Genomic DNA, 18,184 nt, shown 5'->3' on the forward strand with positions numbered 1-18,184 from the left:
CCCCGTAGCGCCGCCCGCGCATGCGCACTGACCGGCGTGCGGAAGCGGGAGGGCTGAGGCGCGGAGCTCCGCCCGCTGTCGGTGGCCGCCGCCGGGGCGGGAGGGGGGGGGGGGGGGGGTGTGTGTGAGGCGGAGGGAGGCGGTGGAAGATGGCGGCAGCCGCGGTAGCGGCGATACGGGCCTGGTTCTGGAACGAGCGATTCTGGCTGCCACATAACGTGACGTGGGCCGACCTGGCTGGTGAACCGGACGGTGGGCTGCAATACCCGCGGGCGAGCCACGTCCTCTCCGCCTTCCCGTTGGCGCTCGGTATCTTCGCCGTGCGGCTGTTGTTTGAGAGGTGAGCGCGGGGTTGGGCCCCTTCCCGGAGCCCCTCGGCCCTCAGGCGGCGGCCGTTGCCCCCTCCGCGCTGTTGGTACGGTGCGAATCCGTTGGGGTCTCTTAGCAACGTGCGGTTCTGGGCTCGGTTCGGTGCTCCTTCGGTTCTGCTCGGCTCGGTACCGCTCGGCCCGACTCGGTTCGGAGTCCCGTTCTTCCCTCAGGTCCCGTGTAGGCCTTAGGCCTCCGCCCGGCTCTCCTTTCATCTCTTTGCATAGAGAGGGAGCGCTTTGGGGGCCGTCCCGTGTGTCACGGCGTGGGGAATCCCGTACGGCCCTCCGAGCCTTTCTGTGGGGCCTTCATGTGCCTTTTGGGGTCTCACCGTGCCTCTTTGTGGCCCCCAGACTCCCCTGTGCCGTGCTGTGGGCCCTGACAGCCCCCTACATGCTGAGGGGTTGCAGTACAGTGCCAGAAGAACCCACTTTTATTCCCCATTCCTGTTGAAGCCAACCCTGTGTGTGTAACTGGGGATGCTGGGCTGCACCTTCCTGGCTTGCTGGGCTGTGATGTGCTCTCCCTGACAGTTCTTGGCTGAGGAACCCAGGCCTTCTCTGCTAGTTGCTGTTGTGTGGGTTGCTCTGTGGGTCCCTGCAATGCCAGAGGTGCGGTTGGATGCTGTCTGCCCACGGACAGGTGTGGTGCAGCATTTCTCATTCAGTTCAGTATCCGTAACAGTGTGTTACTTCTCCCCTGGGGCAGCAGTTTCTGCTTTTTTTGCGATGGATATCTCTTGCAGCAGCACGTGGAGCTGGCTGTGTGGCTGACAGCGATGCTAATTAGGAAAGTGGCTTGGTTAAAAGAGCACTTAGGTGTTAGAAGCCAATTAAGACACCTCAGGTACCTATTTAAATAGTTCGTTAAGAGGTTGAGTCAGTCCTACGTTCATTTCTGGATGTAATGAGTGCATGTGTTTCTCTGTGTAATGCATTAAAGCAACCAGGAACTGAGTTGAGTTGGTTTCATTTTTCGGGTTTTTTTTTTGTAGGAAGTGCTATTTATTTATTTATTTTTGAGCTTTCAGAGCAAAAAAGAGAGAACTGCAAAGAAAAATGTGGGTAAGCAAAGCAGGAGACAAATGAGAGCATCACTTTTTTCCCCTTCCATGTCGATCTTATCTCTTTCTCACTACCTCAGAATGCAGCTCTCAGCTCAGACCGGTGCAGAGGACCCAGGAACACATGGCAGAGCCAAAGCCCACCCCTGACATCCAGCAGATGAGGAAAGGGATCTGGGAGGCACAGCTGCCCCTGGTTGTTATGGGGGAGTTAGGAGAAGTCTCCTGGCTGTCTTAAGTCCTGGTTGGTTCAGGTTGTTTGGAGAGGAAATACATCAGACTGTTTTGAGGTGAGGCAGGCAGAGCGGTGCAGTGCATCCTGCTGCACCTAGTAAGACATCATCCTGCTAGAGGCTACTTTATCTTGGTAACGCTGTGCCCCTGGCTTATGAAATTTCCTTTGCTGTGTTAATTCAGGGAAGATTCAGGTGAGGAATTAAATGTTCTTCCTCTAGCAGTAGAACCTGGGAACTGTGTTCTGGTTCCTGTGTGGGTTGCTTCCTTTTCTTTATTGGTGCCTCCGTGGTGGTATCCTGAAGTGAAAGCAGATGGTGAGAGTGAAATCCAGGGCTGTTCCTTGTATGTTTGTTTCAAAAGACCGTATCATGGTGTTGGTAAAATATTCACTGGGCAGAGTGATTGTGGGAATTATGTGTGATTATGTGATGAAGAACTGAGCTTGCAGAGCAGGGAAAGGCCCTGGGGCTGAGCTGGAAGTGGGTTTTGAGGCATGCAGGAGGAAGGAGGACTTCTGCTAACAAATGTGTCAAGTTAGAATGTTATTTCTTTCTTCTTCCTTACCGTTCTTCTTGCTGTTGTTTCACCCTATGCATCTCATCCCACTGCAGGTGAGTTGTTTCACCCTATGTATCTCATCCCACTGCAGGTGAGTTGTTTCACCCTATGTATCTCATCCCACTGCAGGTGAGGTGAGAACTGAAACTGGGAGATCATCAAGAGATGAACTCTCACTTCAGGTACATTGATTGACTCCAGGATGTGCTTACTTTGTACATTTTAAACTTAGGGAATTGTTCTTCTTTTCAAAGCTATAGGATGGAGTTAGCAGAGAACCTGAAACTTCCAGAACGGAGGGCTCATGAGGTACAACGTGACTGGAAAGTGCTTGTTAGATGCGAGACACTGTGCTTGAAAACTGGTGCTGGTTTCAGAGTCTTAATAACTGGGGGTGAAAATGTAGCTGGGTAGGCGTGACTTACGCCAATAAACAAATGTGGGTTCACAAAACAGCAATAAAAGCATTTACATAATGATAACTCCTTGCTGGGAGGGCGCAGCACAATCTTGACCTTGGGAATAGCTCCTGCAGCAGGTTTGTGTGGCATCATAAAATAATAAGGTAGGAAGGGACTTGTGGGTCACCTTGTCCAATCCCTTCCTTAGAGCAGGACCGGTCTTGGAATCAGCTCAAATTGCTTGTGGTGCTGTCCAGTTGTGGACATCACTAAGAACAGGGATTCTACAGTTAGGGTGGCATTTTCATGGTGGTCAATGGGGACCCTGGAGTGTGCTGCAAACAGCGTGGCCAGCAGGGCAAAGGAGATTCCCTTCCCCTTTGCTCTGCCCTGGTGAGACCCCATTTGGAGCACTGGGCCCAGTGCTGGGCTCTCCAGCTCCAGGCAGATTGGGAACTGCTGGGAGAGCCATGCAGAGCTGTCAGAGGTGGGAGAGTCCTGTGGAGAGGTCCAAACCCACCTGTGCAACCTGCTGCAGGGAAAGTGCTTTGGGAGGGCTTTGAGGCCCTGCAGGAGGCCGGCTGTGGGTTGGAATTTGCCCCATGCTGCATGAAGCCGTTGCTGGGTGAGAGGAGCAGCATTACCACGCTGGGCTACACTTCCTTAACAGCAAAGAGATCCTATTTCTGTGGCTCTACCACCGTAACTGTGACTTTTCCTCTTTGCCTACATTGATATCTGCTTGTTCTCGTGCACCAAGAAACGTTTGTGTGTTCTTTTGTTTTGCTCTTTGGTCACCTGTATGCTTGGCTGAGTCCCATGCGGTGTCTGTAGCCTTGTCTTGCTCTTTATTATTTTTCCTATCCTGACTTCTGGACATGTCTGTATTTTCCCATTGGAGAAAGCTTATAGTCTAGAGCAGTTCTGTGCCAATCTTCATTGTGGTCTATTTGTAATCAGTGGGTCCTGAAGTGAATTATTTCTGCTTCTTTCTTGTTTGTTTTTTTTTGAGGCGATGCTGTTTCTTCTTTCCTTGATGCTTCAGGTTTTGAATTCCTAAATAATGTCCCTTTTATGGATCATAGGAGCTTCTTTAACCATTCCTTCTCTTCTTTACCCGCTCTTAAACAAAAGCAGCTCTTTGTGGAGCTGTAAGCACCGCGTTCCAGAAAATGAAACAGAACTGTTTGACATCCGGTGAGTGCATGTGGGCTGCTCTGCCGTTGTTATGGTGCATCCTGGAGGAAAGAGGAGCAAAGAGATGGGCACTTATAACATCATTAACATCACTTCTGGCTGGTGGTTCAGATGGTGGAGGAAGCAGCAAGCCATCAAAACAGCGAAGAGCCAAGCTGAAAGGAAATCAAGGAAATCACCCTTTCCTTTTTTTCTTCTCTTTAGATGTGACTGTTGAAGTGAGCTGGATGTATGAGAAACGGGGCAGGAACCCAGCGCTATGACTGCTATTGCTTGGGGGTTATGTTCTAAAAGCAGTGGGGATCATTTAGGATTAGTTGTGAGCTGATCCATAATTTCTCAAGGGAAAAACCCTACAACTTGTGTCTGTTCTGCAGTGCACTCGCAGCTATTCGTTACAGAAGCGCTGATGATGTGCTCCCAAGCATGACTGCAGCTGGAATGCTTATAATAATGATTCGGTTGAATTTGAATCTCATCTTTTGAACACAAAGGGAAATGGCAGCAAATGTGATGGTTGGAAAAAAGCAGCGTTTTCTGCTTAATCACACTCTGAGTCTTCTAAATGGAATACATATGTGTAATGAAGTTGGAACACTCGCTGTTTTGAAGCAAAGGAGATTTAATGATGCAAGTGTTGGGTCCTTTTCAAAATCATTTTCGAGAAACAGGTTTTTACATGCTCTGAAATTAATTGATTTTTTTTTTTTGGTCATTGTTGTTTTAATTTGCTGTGCTCAAAAGCTGTTGCTCACCAACAGGAGAGAACACAGTAATGTGTGTGTCTTATTTCTCGGCCAGTTTGACACAGAGGTACAGCAGAACACAACTGGCTTTGAATGTGTGTGTGTTCGTGTCAGTTGCAAGGCCAGGTTTGTGTTCAGAGTGTTTGTGCCATAAGATTAACCAAGTGCTCAGTTAGCTTTTGGGTAACATGCTGCATGCAATGTGAGATGCTGAGGTGTGCGTCTCAGCCTGACATGGGACGTCTTCCCCACCTTGCCTAGGGAAGCCACTTAACCGTTCTTTTGGCTTTGTTTTCCTCTTAGGGGAACGTAAATCTGTGTTTGTGTCTTTTGTGAACTGTGTGACTCGAACTTCCTTTCTTTTTTTCGGAGCTATGTGATGCCAAGAAACATTCTGGAAATAAGGTGTTTGATCTGTGGTGCTGCAGGGGCTCCAGCAGATCTCTGCAGAGGGCTCGTGCCAGTGATTATTTATTATTATTGTTTGTTCTTGAGCAGTGCAAGTCACGTGGGGAAACGTGTCCTGATCCTGCAAGGCCAGGGCATTCAAACTGAACTTTTCACCTTAGTTGTGTTACAACATATGCTGCCTGTAGTTACCAATTGGGTTTAACTAAAGGTACGTGTTCCTTGGAGCAACACGAGTAAAGATCTTCAGAAGTGTTTTGTTGAGGTTCTGCAGTCTGTGAGAGGAAGAGGCTGTGACTTGGGTGAAGGAAACATGCCTTGTTTTTATCCATCTCTTTGTGTTTCAGGTTTATTGCCAAGCCATGTGCCATAAACCTTGGCATACAAGACAGCGGAGCTCACAGAGCCCAGCCCAATGCGATTTTAGAGAAAGTGTTTACATCCATCACTAAGGTGAGTTGCATTGCTAGGAACCGAGACCTGCAAAGGTGACCGTGTGGGTTTCTGTCTCCCACTTCTCTGTTTTGAGAAACCTGTTCCATCCACAGTGCATTCATCCATGTCTTCTTTATTTTCCATTGCCTCTGATGTGTCCATCTTGTAGGAAAGTAAATTCTCTTTATGGCTGATTTGTGGTTTTGCGCACAGAAGAATCTTATTTTGAATCAAAATTGTCCTCTTTTATAATGAGTTTTCTTCCTTTAGTTCCCTGCTTTTGTCCCAGCTGTTATTGCTGTAATAGGCAGTAATTGTTGGTTTACAAAAAAAAACTGCCTGGCATCTTTCACTTCCTATTGGAAGAGCACTGCTCTGCTGCGATCTGCTCCTCTGCTTTCATTGGCCATCTGGGGGAATGCTTTCCTCTTCCTGTGCCAAGTGGAAGTCACTTGCTCAAGTAAAAGCATTCAGTCCGTGGAAGTGCGCCCTGACAAGTGGTGGGATGCTGAATGTTGGCAGCAGGTATTGCTTTTATTCTACATTTCATGGCTTTTCTCTTGCTTGAGCTGGCAGTGCTCCTTCACTTTAGAATGACAGAGCTACATGCTGTCTGTGCTTTTGGATATTGACAGTGAAATCAGCACAGGTGGTGGGATAGATTTTCATTAAAGATATTGAAATGAAAGGCTTTATGTTCTCGTTTGGTGATGGCGAACTCCATTTTGAGCTGGGCGGAAAAAGCACTTGGTGAATGGAGGGGACATTATAAAAGGCTCAGCAGAACTCCCCTCATGGGAACAGTGAAGTTCAGGAGTACTTGGGATGAAACAGGAACAGAAAGGCCCCTGTGATTTGATGTCATTGTGGGGAAGGCTTTTATGCAGGGGTTGTCCTTGAAATTAATGTTGAGGAAACCTATGGGGTTGCATGCTGTGCAATACTTATCTTGCTTCTATGGAAACAGAGCTTTGTTTAACTATGCCAGTATGCTTGTGTGCTGTCAGATTTGGAGAATGGAAATGTAAGGGCGGCACTGATGCAGAGGAAAGAGATTTCACTGCTGTCTGCAATGGGAGCTGTGTGCACTCTCCTTTGAGGCACGTCCACTCTCAGCACAGCAGCAGCCTGACCCCTTAAAGCCTGGAAAGGACACAAGAGGTCGGCTTGTGATGGAACTATGAAGATGTCCTGGTTTCAGTACTGCAAATCAGATGACAGATTATCTTGTTTTTCAGTTCAGCAATCTGGTGACTATGACATGAGCATTCTACGTAGCTTTCTGGGTTTGTTTGTAACTTAAGTGGTAAAATGTGTTTATCATCTTTCAGTTGTAAGAGCTCCCTGGCAGAGCTTGTTAAAAGGACACTGGTCTGAAATTAGCGTGGCTTATCTCACCACTGGGCCATTGTAGAAGTAGTTGTCAGGTTTTGTTCGTTTTTTCTGCTCCTGTAAATCCGCTGTCATTGTTCAAACAAACTGCCAGTAGAGTTTCCAGTGAGAGAATGGGGATGCATTCTTTATTGTGCAACTGTTTCTGTTTTCAAGTTTGATTTTATTCATGCACTCTAAACGCGGTAATGGAAATAATGCCGTTTCTCTGATGCCTTTTTTGAATCTGTAAACATCAGATGTGTTAAAACCGAATTCTCACTTTAAAGTTTCCATAAACTTCACAATGAATACTGCCCCTTCAATGTATTCAGCTGTCATCTTCTTGAGTTCCAAACAGCCTGAGTTGACATGCAGGTTTTAACAGGTAGGTCAGGGCATTTCAAAAGCTCCTCCTTCCAAACTAATGAACAGGACTGCATTCTGCATAGTGATGTGCTGTCAAATGATGAAATAGATGAGGAAATGTTAAAACCACGAGCATTCTGCATACTTAAGTAATTAGTGGCTCTTGAAGGTTAAATGTGAATGAATATGGCAACAGGTTCCTGTTTCTGGCATAGTACTAATGTCAGGGTTAAAAATGGGCGTAGTGCTTTCATTGTGGGTTTTGCCATCTATGCATGAATCCTATTGTAGTGTTCAGAGGATGGTGAACTGAAAGCAGGTTGAGAAGGAGGAGAACTGACGTTTGTTTCATTTTCCTTCAGTCTCCAGATGGAAAAAGGTTAGAAGGCTTGTCAAAGCAGCTAGACTGGGATGTTCGAAAGATCCAGCGCTGGTTTCGACATCGGAGGAACCAGGACAAACCCACCACCATCACTAAATTTTGTGAGAGCATGTATGTTCGTGCAGAGGCCGGGATGTGCCTCCATCTCAGAGCTCCAGCTCTTTGTTCTCCCTTCTCACTGTTAACTTAAATTGGTGCCTGGGGGTTGGCTGGCGGGAGGGAAATTCTCTTGTAGTCAAGTGGAAGAAGTGAAGAGAGCTTCTTAGCAGTGTTTGGTGTATGTGCATGAAAGCCCAGAACACTTGCTCAGGAGCTTTTCTTGTCAGTGATGTACCCATCAGGTAGACAGTGACACTTCAGTGTTTGTGTACACCTTTGCATGTGCACAGTTCAGTAATTACACTGAAGACAAGTTGGCTGTCTGCACAGTTATGCTGTAGTGTTTTTCCCAAGCACAGCGACCTTATGGCTTACAGTGATGTATCTACTTCTATAGACACTTCCCATATTTGTCTGCTTTTCCCTTCAGTTCATTCTTTCGTTCTTTGTTTCTTTCTGAGTGCTTGTAGTTCCCCTGTTAGTGCAGTAGCATCTGAGTGCTTTTTTCCTGACTTGTTTCTTCTATGCTGCTTTCTTTCCTTTCCAGTAATTTTCTTCATATTAGTTCTTCCCCTGGTATGATTTTGCCTACTTAAAGCCACAAGGTAAGAAGGATAAATACATGTATTAGGATACCTTCTGGATAACAGCTACCTTTTGTGTTGTTATCTTGACGTTGTCTATTAAAGCATACGAATGTTGCATGCTCACTCTGAACCTGACTGTCAATGCAAACAAGTGTGCTGTGAAAACCCTCAAATGGGTTTATCCTCACACAAAACATTTACGATTGAAGGATTAACAATCAGTGGGCGAATGCTTTTCAGGTGTCAAAACTGCTTTTTTTTTTCCACAGTTGTTTCAGATTTTGTTATAAATGTTAACCAGAAACAATTTCTGGTTCATGTTTCATGTTTTGCTTCTTTTTTCCAGGTGGAGGTTTACATTCTATTTAAGTATATTTCTTTATGGAATCAGGTTTCTTTGGACGGTGAGTTGATCTGGCACACTTCTGCACATCCTCCCACCTGGTTTTTCTGTGTGTTGTGCCCCTGGGTTAGCACTGCAGTGTTGAGATTTCAGGGCTTTGACTACAGTGTCCCTTCTGTGCTTACAACTAGCTTCAAACAAGGGGAGTTTGGTGCTGGCCACCTCTGTGTGCCCTTATTTGAGATCCCGCAGTTTCTATGTAAAAGTCACTTTGACAGTATGAGAAAGCTTCTAAACAAATCTGTCATTATGGAAATACTAGAAGTTTATTTGTTGTGTTACACCAGAGTTAAACAGACCTGTTTTCTCAGTGTGGAGAGGTTTTATTTTCTTCCCATAGGAATACACATTTAACTCTGGGTCTTTATTATTAGTGCTGCCTGCTTATTCTTTGAATTGCTGCTTCATTACAGTTTGCCTTTGGGTGCAGAATGATTATTTCAAATCATTATTATGTCTTACTGTAAACTTAGCTTGGAATGAAGGTAAAATTTCAGTGAACTGGAACTGTATTGGTTGATGCCTTAGATAATAGGGAATTAAAAAGACCAGCAGAATAATAAACTTGACTTTTCGTTTCAGGCACCCTGGTTTTGGGACACACGACAGTGCTGGTACAGCTATCCCTTTCAGGTAGGAGATACAAACTTCAGTAGATTCAAATCTCCAGTGCAGTTTCTATTAATGACAGCAGTAATTGAGTAGTCTCAACTCTTTCTCATTCTGTGGATGCTTCCTAGGCCTGGTAAGCTTCCCAATTAGTGAACAGCCATCCCCTTTGGAAGGCACAAAGATAACAGTGCGTTGTGTCTTCCAATTCTGGTTACGTAGGATTGTCAACGGTGGTGTTTCCTCAAGTAGACTCAGCTTGTATTCATTCTGTGTTTTCTTCCTGCTGAGATTATACAAAGTAACTTATTTACAGTGTTATTTCAATTATGTATCAAGAGTGATTGCAGAGAGGCCAGCCAATCTGGTTTAGTGCCTGTTTTTCCTAATCCAGGAGGCTGCAGTGTAAACATTGTACTTTATTCAAAACCTGAGATTCTCCTCTCAAACACGCAAGGTGGCTTTTGTGACTAAGCCTAGAGGAAGGTGGCTGTTGCTTAAGCTTGTGTTAACCAAGCCTTAATTCTGGATCTTTTAACTCATCCCTCATTCTGAAGAAACACAGTGGGGAGGGTAAGGAAGGAAAAAGTGGATTGTAATGTAAATTTTGAAGTAGTTTGTCTTCTAACTGTGCTGTCTTTGTTTGTTTTCCAGCCTCTAACATCCAGGCTTTATTATTATTATATCTTGGAGCTGGCCTTCTATTGGTCTCTCATGTTTTCTCAGTTTACAGACATTAAACGGAAGGTGAGGTTAACCAGAATTGCTCTAACTGCTTTGCTGAATAGACCAGGCTAACAAAACACTGTGAGTGTGTGCACAGCCAGTAAAGCTGAAGCGTAGTAACACCTGAATTTTCTTCCTCATTCACACCTCTCTGTAGCCTACCTCCTTCTCTAATCTTTATACAGGCCTGAAGGGAGGGAGGAAGGAGTTGCTGTGTGACCTGGTGTATCCTTGAGAGGCTCTTTTGTCTTCAAGGGGAAAGAACAGAATCATTCAATACCTCCTAATAAACAGAGATTTTAACTTTAAGGCTTTCAAGAGGACAGGAAAATAAAATGCTGTAAGCATTCTCTTGCTGAGCAGGATGAGAAAATGGCAAACACCGAAGCAATAATACATGCTTTTTGAAAGTAATTTTTTGTCTTGCTGTGGCAAAACGGTGACTGGTCATGATTGCTGGAATCTAATTCTCTTATGCTGCATTGTAGGATTTGGTTCATTGTTGCTGTTGGAAAAACAGTTCATAGTAAATCGTGGCTTATTGCTTCTGCTGTACAAATTGCAAAGTAACAAATTATCCCCATTCTTGCATCAGCTGTTGGGGGGAAAAAAAAGGAAAAGGAAAAAAAAAAATAGGTATTTTTCCTGTAGTGAAATATTAGCTCCAAGATGCAGAATGTCTTGGAGCTTCAGAAGGGAAGTGAATAACAGCATCTGTGAGAGTGTTTACAATATTTAATTCCATATCCTCTGTTACACTCCCCGTGGTAAGGTGCATTGATGTAAAGTGTAAGTGTTGTAGCCAGGGGACTGAGCTAGCAAACAGCCCCAAATGTACGTGCATTGAAAAACGGTTTTGAATGGAGCAGCCCAGCTCTTGCTGTTGGATTATCTTCTGTTCTGTGTCTGCTGTGCTCTGGCAGGCTTTTGCATGCTGACAGTGGTAACAGCAGCGTACTTAGAATTTGTGCCATGAGCTGAAAAGACCAGCAATGTGACTGTAAAGCCAAAGGGACCCAAAAAAAAAAGGGTCGTGTGTTGTCCTGTCAGTCCTTTCAGAGGATTCTGCAGCCATACTTGCCTTTGTCTTGAGTGTTTGTGCCAAAGAGACTGTGCTGTGCCTGTGCATGCAGAGTTGCAGTTTAACACACATGCTGGGAGAGACCTTTCTGGAGCCTCCAGTGATGGTGGCTGATGTGTAATGAACTGTGCTTTGTGTGGAGTCCAAGCCTGAACTGAAGTCATCCTGTGACCTCAGTTGGTCAGTTTTGTGGCTCTGCTCCAAGCATATGTACTTGTTTGATAGCCAAAGGGTCTTAATTCATCTTTCTGTTTCCAGGACTTCCTGATAATGTTTGTCCATCATTTGGCTACAATTGGGCTCATTACGTTTTCTTACATGAATAATATGGTGCGTGTTGGAACACTGGTGCTGTGTCTCCATGATGCATCTGATTTCCTCTTAGAGGTGAGTTTCATTTTCAGTCTTTCTGTACCTAATGCTGGGGTGCTCTCAGGGATGTGAGCAGACATCCCTGTTCCCATGCTTTAATATCTGCGTTGCTGATCCTGCTTTGTCAGCTTTTCCTCATAACTGCTGTAATGCTGAGAATAATCCCTACAAGTGTGATGTCTTGAGGATTTTGGAGCTCTACAGCCTGGTAATGACGTGACTGCACAAAGGGAATAATATTCTCATGTTTCTCATCTCTTCTAGGCTGCAAAGCTAGCCAATTATGCCAAGTACCAGCGTCTCTGTGATGCCTTCTTCATGCTCTTTGGTGTTGTGTTCATTGTTACACGTTTGGGCATTTATCCTTTCTGGTAAGCACCTTGAACTGTAAGGTCTTGTTTGTCCTTCCAGACCTTTAAGGAAAGCTTTCGTACTTCTTGCAAGCAGTGCAGACCGTCCCTCATAGCAGTCTGAAGTTGCAGACAACCCAAGTGCTGTTTGGAGCAGTGCTTTTAGACAGGAGTATGAAGAAACCTCTCAGCAGTCAGTAAAGAGAGAGTGTGAGAAGTGACTGGAATCTTAACACACAGCTGGCCCCTCTTGCTGCAAAGTGATGACAGTGCTCATCAGTGGAGCACAGTCAGCTGCTATCTGAACAGCTTGGAGCACTGTTTGCTTCTCTTGACTTGAGAAGTTTTGGAAATAGTTACAGAAGAGGCATAATTTCTTGAAGTAAGTTTAATTTCTGAGTATTTGGCTTAGTCATCAGTGCTGCTTTTGATTTCTTGTGATGTTTGTGTCTTGCCCTTGAGTCGTGACTGTTTGAGCCTGAAATAGGTTTGTGGTTCCTTGGGAGGTACAACCCTGGCTAAACAGATTACAGCTAATTGTTCTATAATGAGGTCCTCTGCTGATCCAGTAGGTTGTGCTCATTGAGGTGGTCCTGGTTATGTTCTCCACCTTCTTTCCATTGAAAGAGTGAACAGAAAATTTGTTTAGTAGAGCTGATTGTTACCATAATTATACTATAATTATTGCCTTATTACAATATTTTTATTTTATTGAATATATTTATTTCCTGAGCAACGGGCAGCCTGCATTCCTGTGCTTTTGGAGTACCCCAATGGTAGGCAGAAACAAAATTTGTTTTGGTATCACAATTGCAATTAAAGCTCTTCCTTGTTTCCCAGTGAATGCGTCAAGGGAATCAAGATAAGGAAAGGTTTTAGTACTTAAGTCTCCAGAGTTTCTTTCCCTTGATAGATGAGATTGTTGTCATTGTCCTCCTTGCTGTTGTCTGTTGTGAGGTGATGCTCTTGCATCATGCTATTACTCAGCAGCCCTGTAAATCTTTAATGTATTTTCCACTGGCTGTAACGTAACTCCTCATCTTTACAGAGAAATCTGACAAGCTTGCCATGGTATTGCAGACCTCATACTAGCTCACCTCATGTATATTCACTTCCCTAATTAGCAGCGTAAAGCACCGACAGACCTCTGGAGCTGCATACTGCATTAATAAGGTGGCCACAAATTAGCTGTTCCTGTAGCTGCGTTTTGGGGCCTTGGGTTCTTCTTTGACAGGCTTGTTTCTCTTTTCCTGTGAAACGTTAAAAGCTGTGCAAAACTAATGGTGCCTTTAAAGGTCTCTCCATGCATCTCTACTTCATAAAGTCTAAATTGTTTATTACATCACTTAAGTGCTGGCAGTAACTTCCAGCGATGAGAACAGCAAAACAGTCCTGAAAGAAAGCAAAATTCTTTGTGAAGCAGTTTGTTGTCTTCCAGCTTGGCAAGATGAATCTGTAAAACTAGGAGGGAAGGGAAGGAAGCCAACTGGGAATAAAACCTGCATGATTTTTAGAAATGGGTGAAGGATGAATGTGTTAACAGTTGTTTTAGTGACCAGAGCAGTTTGACGTCACTTCCTGTAAAGTTACTATAAACTCTGTTGAGAAGGAAATTGGCGGCAGATCTGTATGCGTAACCAAACTGCATAACATTCACATCTTCTCTTGTTTGTCGCTCAGTTCCAGTGTTTCTAATTGGCTTTAGTCTGTCTCCTAACTCTGGCAAGAGATCAGATGCATCGCCGCTCTGACAGGAGCAAAGCAACAGATGCTTAAGTGAGATGCAAACTGCTGTGCATCTGGCCAGTCGTCTCGATGGAGGGCTGGAAGCCATACTACCAGCACAGCCTATCTGTAATGTGTTTCTGGATCTCTTAGGATTTTGAATACAACCCTATTCGAAAGCTGGGAACTGATTGGCCCCTACCCTTCCTGGTGGCTGTTCAATGGCCTTTTGGTAACCCTGCAGATCCTGCATGTCATCTGGTCCTATCTCATCGTTCGCACTGCCTACAAGGCCCTCGTGCGGGGAAAGGTAAGGTGTTGGGGGCTGGTTTGGGTCCCCTTTTCTTCAAGCTCTCTGAAGGCATTATGAGAAACTGAGCCATTAGCAAGGGCTGTTGCTAGTTCTCAAGGTAATTGCATCACGATTGCTTTGTAGAGCAGTTGGTTTCTTTTTTTAACCCTGGTTGCTCTGCAGACCAGAGCTGCCAAATACATACAGAGGCAGGGATGTTTTCCTCTGTTCTTTTCATGCAAAGAAACACCACCATTTCCCAGTACACTGAGATATCACGATGACTGATTTGTTACGTGCTTTGTTTGCAGTTCAGGGTGGTAGAAAGCTCATTTTCAAATAATCATTTAGGATGTCTTTCAGCTCCTAGCTTTCTAACATCTGCTTCTGGCTGCCAGTGGGAGCCAGGCATTGAGCTGCAGAAGTAAAAGATTCTTAGAGTACTGGGGAGTAAGCTGGTTGTTGCTGGACTAGTGGGGGTGCAGTCTAGTTCAGTCCTCTAAGTATTCCAGTTTTAGTTTGGGGGGAGTTAGGGAGCAGGAGGGTTGAGACTCCAGCAGCTGGTAGATGTTATCCTAAGAGCAAACAGTGCTGATGTTTGGCTGTAGCCTAAGTTGCCAAGCTTAAAAGTTGCACTTCAACTGGAGGCGTGAGACAGGGCAAGCAGCCTAGGAACTGATTTGACACCCAGCCAGCCCATCAGAAGCTACTTCCTTTGCATCTACCAGAGAGCAACAGATGGTTTGCTAGCACAGATGCTTTTTTTTGTCATCTATCTGATATCTTGATCTGAGTTTCTCTCACAGCTATACTTCGTGTTTGACTTCTTAGCTGCCCACACATGAAACATAACCTTGAAATACATATCTGTTTGTGGCAGTGTTTGTCAGGAGAAAATGTATTTTAGAGTATGCACACGAGTTTGTCATCTGTTCCTCACAACTGCTACTGCGAGGCTCTTATTTTCTATGCAGCTGTTCCTACAGCTGAGGTCTGTGTCTTTTCCCTTTCCTTGCTTTTCTCCTGTCCAGGTGACCTAGCCAGAGAAGGGGCTCTGAGCTTTGTCTTCTTCACTCTTTTCTCACTCCTTTTCCTCTGTGCCAGATTGGAGCTGGACAGTTTCATCCTTTGCATGTAAGTGTGATCTGTACTTCTGTTTCTTTCTGTTTCTAGGCTGAGGGGAACACAAAGCTCTGGTGCTGGGGCTTCAGCTGGGTGGTGTCTTCTCTTAAAATGTTTGTTTCCCTGGCTGATGCAGTGCTGGCCCTGATCCAGTGTTAAAATGCAGGTTCTCCAAAGGTCTGAGCAGTGTCCTGTGACTCATTCTGGTATCTTCGCCTGTATGATTTGTTGGTTCACGAAGACACTGATGTCTGTATCTGTAGTGCTCGTTAACACTCTGCTGAGTGAAAGAGGACAGCAGAAAAGCAATCCTTTTTGTGAAAAGGATTACAGTGGTTATGGGAAGAACATTGAGAGATCTCTGCTTAGTGACCCTTGGAACTTCCAGTATAGGAGGAGAGTAAGGAAGGGTACCAGAAGTTTTGGCTACAAAAGCAAGTACATCCAGCAGGCCCATCAAAACCCATCCTGGAGATCATTAACTTTATCTGGCTTTCTTCCACATCTTCCTTGGAGTTGAAATCTTCCCATCAAGTGCTGTTTGAAAGCCAGAACCCAGGTGCAGAACAAGCAGATCAGGATCAAATCCTGAAGCACCTGAAAGCAGTCTCCCCACAAAGTGCTTGCACACGAGGTGAAAGAGGAGTGTTAGCTGCAGCAGACAGAAATGTGGAAAGCCTGCCCTAGGGGATTTAAAGCAGGAGCCATTTGTGCATCCATATGGCACTGGTGAGTTTATGGCTCTGGAGCCCAGCCAGCGACCAAGGTGCTTATTTGCAATTGGGGCCAGGCTTATGGTCCCTTCTTTTATATCCCAGTGCACTGCACTTCCATGGCACTCCCACAGCAGGTAGCAGTGATGTGAACCAGAGCTGTGCCTGAGGGTTGCTCCAAAGGTTCAAAACCCCATGTACAAATGGCATATGTAGTCACCTTATAGCCAAAGCCATAGGGCAGTTCCTCATAGGCTGAGATGCTTCTTGAGCTCCTGGGCTGGTGTTAAGTTATTGTCTCTGTTCTACAGCCTGCTTCCCCAACTGTGCTGCTCCTCGTAAACGAGTTCTCACAGATGAATGGCGAGCAATGAAAATGGGAGGCACTTTGTGCAAGCAGTAATGTGATAAATATAGCTGGTTAATTTTTAAAATATCAAAGGCAGCCCCGGTAGGACAAAGTGTTCCTTCTTGAACCAACAGATATGTATTTTGTCATTGTATTTGCTGATTATTACGGTGTGAGAAGATTTATTATTGTTGTTATTGAAAGCAAATTTATCTGGAAAAGCAGCCTTTAACCAGTCTAGAACGCAACTCTTGGAAGACAAAAGCAAGCCAGGATCTTTAGTATCCTCTGATCTGGTGAGCGTGAAGTGTGATGCCTCACAGTGTACAGCGTTTGGAAAACAGAGCTCCTAATTCCCAGCTATCTTTCTACATCTGTCTTGTGTTCTGCATGTGATGACAGGCTCTTTAAGCTTAAAGTTAATAAGGGTGGAGTACAGAAGACATTTGTCACTGGGGCTGGTTAATCCCTTCAATGCAACCTTCTACTGCTGTAACTTCATCTGAATTTATCAACTTCTCCCCTTTCCACTACCAAATCTCACTTGGATTGTTCAGGTATCCAAAGATGACCGCAGCGACGTAGAAAGCAGCTCCGAGGAAGAGGATGTGACATCCAACAGCACAAAAGGAGTTTTCAGCACTTCAAGCAATGGCTCCAACCGCATTAATGGCCATGTGGCCGGCGGGCAGTGGACAGAGGATGAGTAAGGCCCTGGGTTGGCCTTGAGCAAACATGAACTTGTCTCTAAATATTTAGATGTGTTGAACTCTGCATTCCCAAGTGATTGTTTTTTTTTTTAATCAAGATGCCCCTTCCCCAGAAATCTCCAGCAAATCTGAAACACGGGCACAATCCAGACCAGTCAAAGGCTTGGCATGACAGAAGGGAGAAAGCCAATTACTAGGGCAAAAAGCAAGCCGCAGATTTCACTTTAAACCATTTTGTACTTCAATCTTAGCCCCATCGACATTTGCAAAGGTATCTTTGTATGTGACAAACTGGTTTGTACTGGGATCAACTCAAGGTGGAATGAGTTTTGGGTTCAGCTGGCCCCTGGCCACGGTTGGTGAATGCACTGCCAGCGACGACGGCTCATTCAACGCAGGGTCAGCATCGTCTCCTTGGTGCACTCCATAAGCTGCTCAGAGCATGGGGAGTGCCTGGTTTTCTGCTCCCCATGTACAGGCTGCAGCAGACTCATCCCTCTTTGCCATGGCCAAACTCTGCGTTGCATTGTGCTACACCAGAAAAGTTACTCCACATTCTCTGTGCTAAAGGAGGCTATAGTTGGTTAACTCTGCTCTCAAGAGGGACCAGGTCAGCGTTTGCTGCCTCTTCTGGTGCTGAAAGCCCCTCTGAAGCCTCAGCGACAGCCTTCTGAAACAGGGGAGGGGATTCCCTATTGCCCCCTAAGATAAGTATCACAATATATACCTTTAAAATCTCTTTTTCTTTTGCAACTTGTGGTTTTGAAGACATTTCTAGATCTACTGGCTGCAGTTGGCTGAGAGAGAAACTTGAGGGCATATAACGCTGGGGGCTGTTCTCAGCTTTCCACATAATAAGGGGGGATTTCAGTCCTGCTCAGCTGTGTTTCAGGACTGAAGTTAGAATGGTGCTGCTCTGATTCTGCATGTTTTTTATGGAGGAAATCACTGGGCTGGAAAAGCAGCCACACTGTGGGCTCTGCTTCTTTTTAACTTGATGGTACTTGGGGGGGGCAAATCACGAGCAGAATATTGGAAACTTCCTTGAGTTGTTACCATTTTATACTGTTGTTTACTCTTATCTCGATTAAAAAAACAAACAAAAACAAAACCAAACCAAACAAAGCACTTCAGAACCACGTTTCGCTTTGCTAATTTACTAAAGTGAAATCACTGACCACATCGTGGTGGGCAACAGGGCGATGGTGGTGAGCCAATGGGGTCTCAGGGGGTGGATTCTCCCTCTCTTCTGCACTGAGGAGGCCCCCAGCTGGAACACTGGTCCCAGTCTGGGCTCCCCAGTTCAGACTTGCTAGGAGAGCCCTGCAGGCTGCCAGACCCTGTGGTAGGGGACAGGCTGAGAGCCCAAGGGGTTGTTCACATGGGGAAGAGAGCTAAGAGAGGGGATCAGATCAACTCTTGGCAACAGCTGAAGGCTGGGGGTCAGGACTATGGGGGCCAGGCTCTTTTCAGGACAAAAGGGACACAAATGGGAACTAAGGAAATTCCA

The 18,184-nt window shown here is 45.3% G+C and overlaps 1 protein-coding gene across 4 annotated transcripts; it reads left to right on the forward strand.

The window, feature by feature from the left end:
• The first annotated feature begins 41 nt into the window (after positions 1 to 41).
• Positions 42 to 17,812, forward strand: CERS5 (ceramide synthase 5). 4 transcript variants are annotated; one of them, XR_011905886.1, is made up of 11 exons: positions 105 to 340; positions 5,327 to 5,432; positions 7,517 to 7,647; positions 8,569 to 8,626; positions 9,208 to 9,258; positions 9,889 to 9,981; positions 11,300 to 11,428; positions 11,678 to 11,784; positions 13,642 to 13,798; positions 14,812 to 14,914; positions 16,522 to 17,763. XR_011905886.1 is itself a non-coding variant. In XM_072357966.1 (11 exons), the coding sequence occupies exons 1-11, from the start codon at positions 150 to 152 to the stop codon at positions 16,672 to 16,674; spliced, it is 1,206 nt and encodes a 401-aa protein (XP_072214067.1). In that variant the 5' UTR covers positions 105 to 149; the 3' UTR covers positions 16,675 to 17,757. The 4 variants fall into 4 exon arrangements, 3 of the variants coding, with proteins under 3 accessions (XP_072214066.1, XP_072214067.1, XP_072214065.1); XM_072357966.1 differs by having other exon boundaries at positions 14,885 to 14,914; positions 16,522 to 17,757; XM_072357965.1 differs by lacking the exon at positions 14,812 to 14,914 and having other exon boundaries at positions 42 to 340; positions 16,522 to 17,812.
• Positions 17,813 to 18,184: the final 372 nt, after the last annotated feature.

Source organism: Excalfactoria chinensis, chromosome 28, assembly GCF_039878825.1.
Source record: "Excalfactoria chinensis isolate bCotChi1 chromosome 28, bCotChi1.hap2, whole genome shotgun sequence".
NCBI classification, from domain to species: domain Eukaryota; kingdom Metazoa; phylum Chordata; class Aves; order Galliformes; family Phasianidae; genus Excalfactoria; species Excalfactoria chinensis.

Bases quoted from the DNA above. Each gene is read 5' to 3' on its own strand.
- CERS5 (XM_072357964.1), top strand. From the start codon at position 150: ATGGCGGCAGCCGCGGTAGCGGCGATACGGGCCTGGTTCTGGAACGAG. The intron at 7,648-8,568 runs GTATGTTCGTGC...TCTTTTTTCCAG, and splicing joins ACTAAATTTTGTGAGAGCAT to GTGGAGGTTTACATTCTATT. The intron at 13,799-15,068 runs GTAAGGTGTTGG...GTTAAAATGCAG, and splicing joins AGGCCCTCGTGCGGGGAAAG to GTTCTCCAAAGGTCTGAGCA.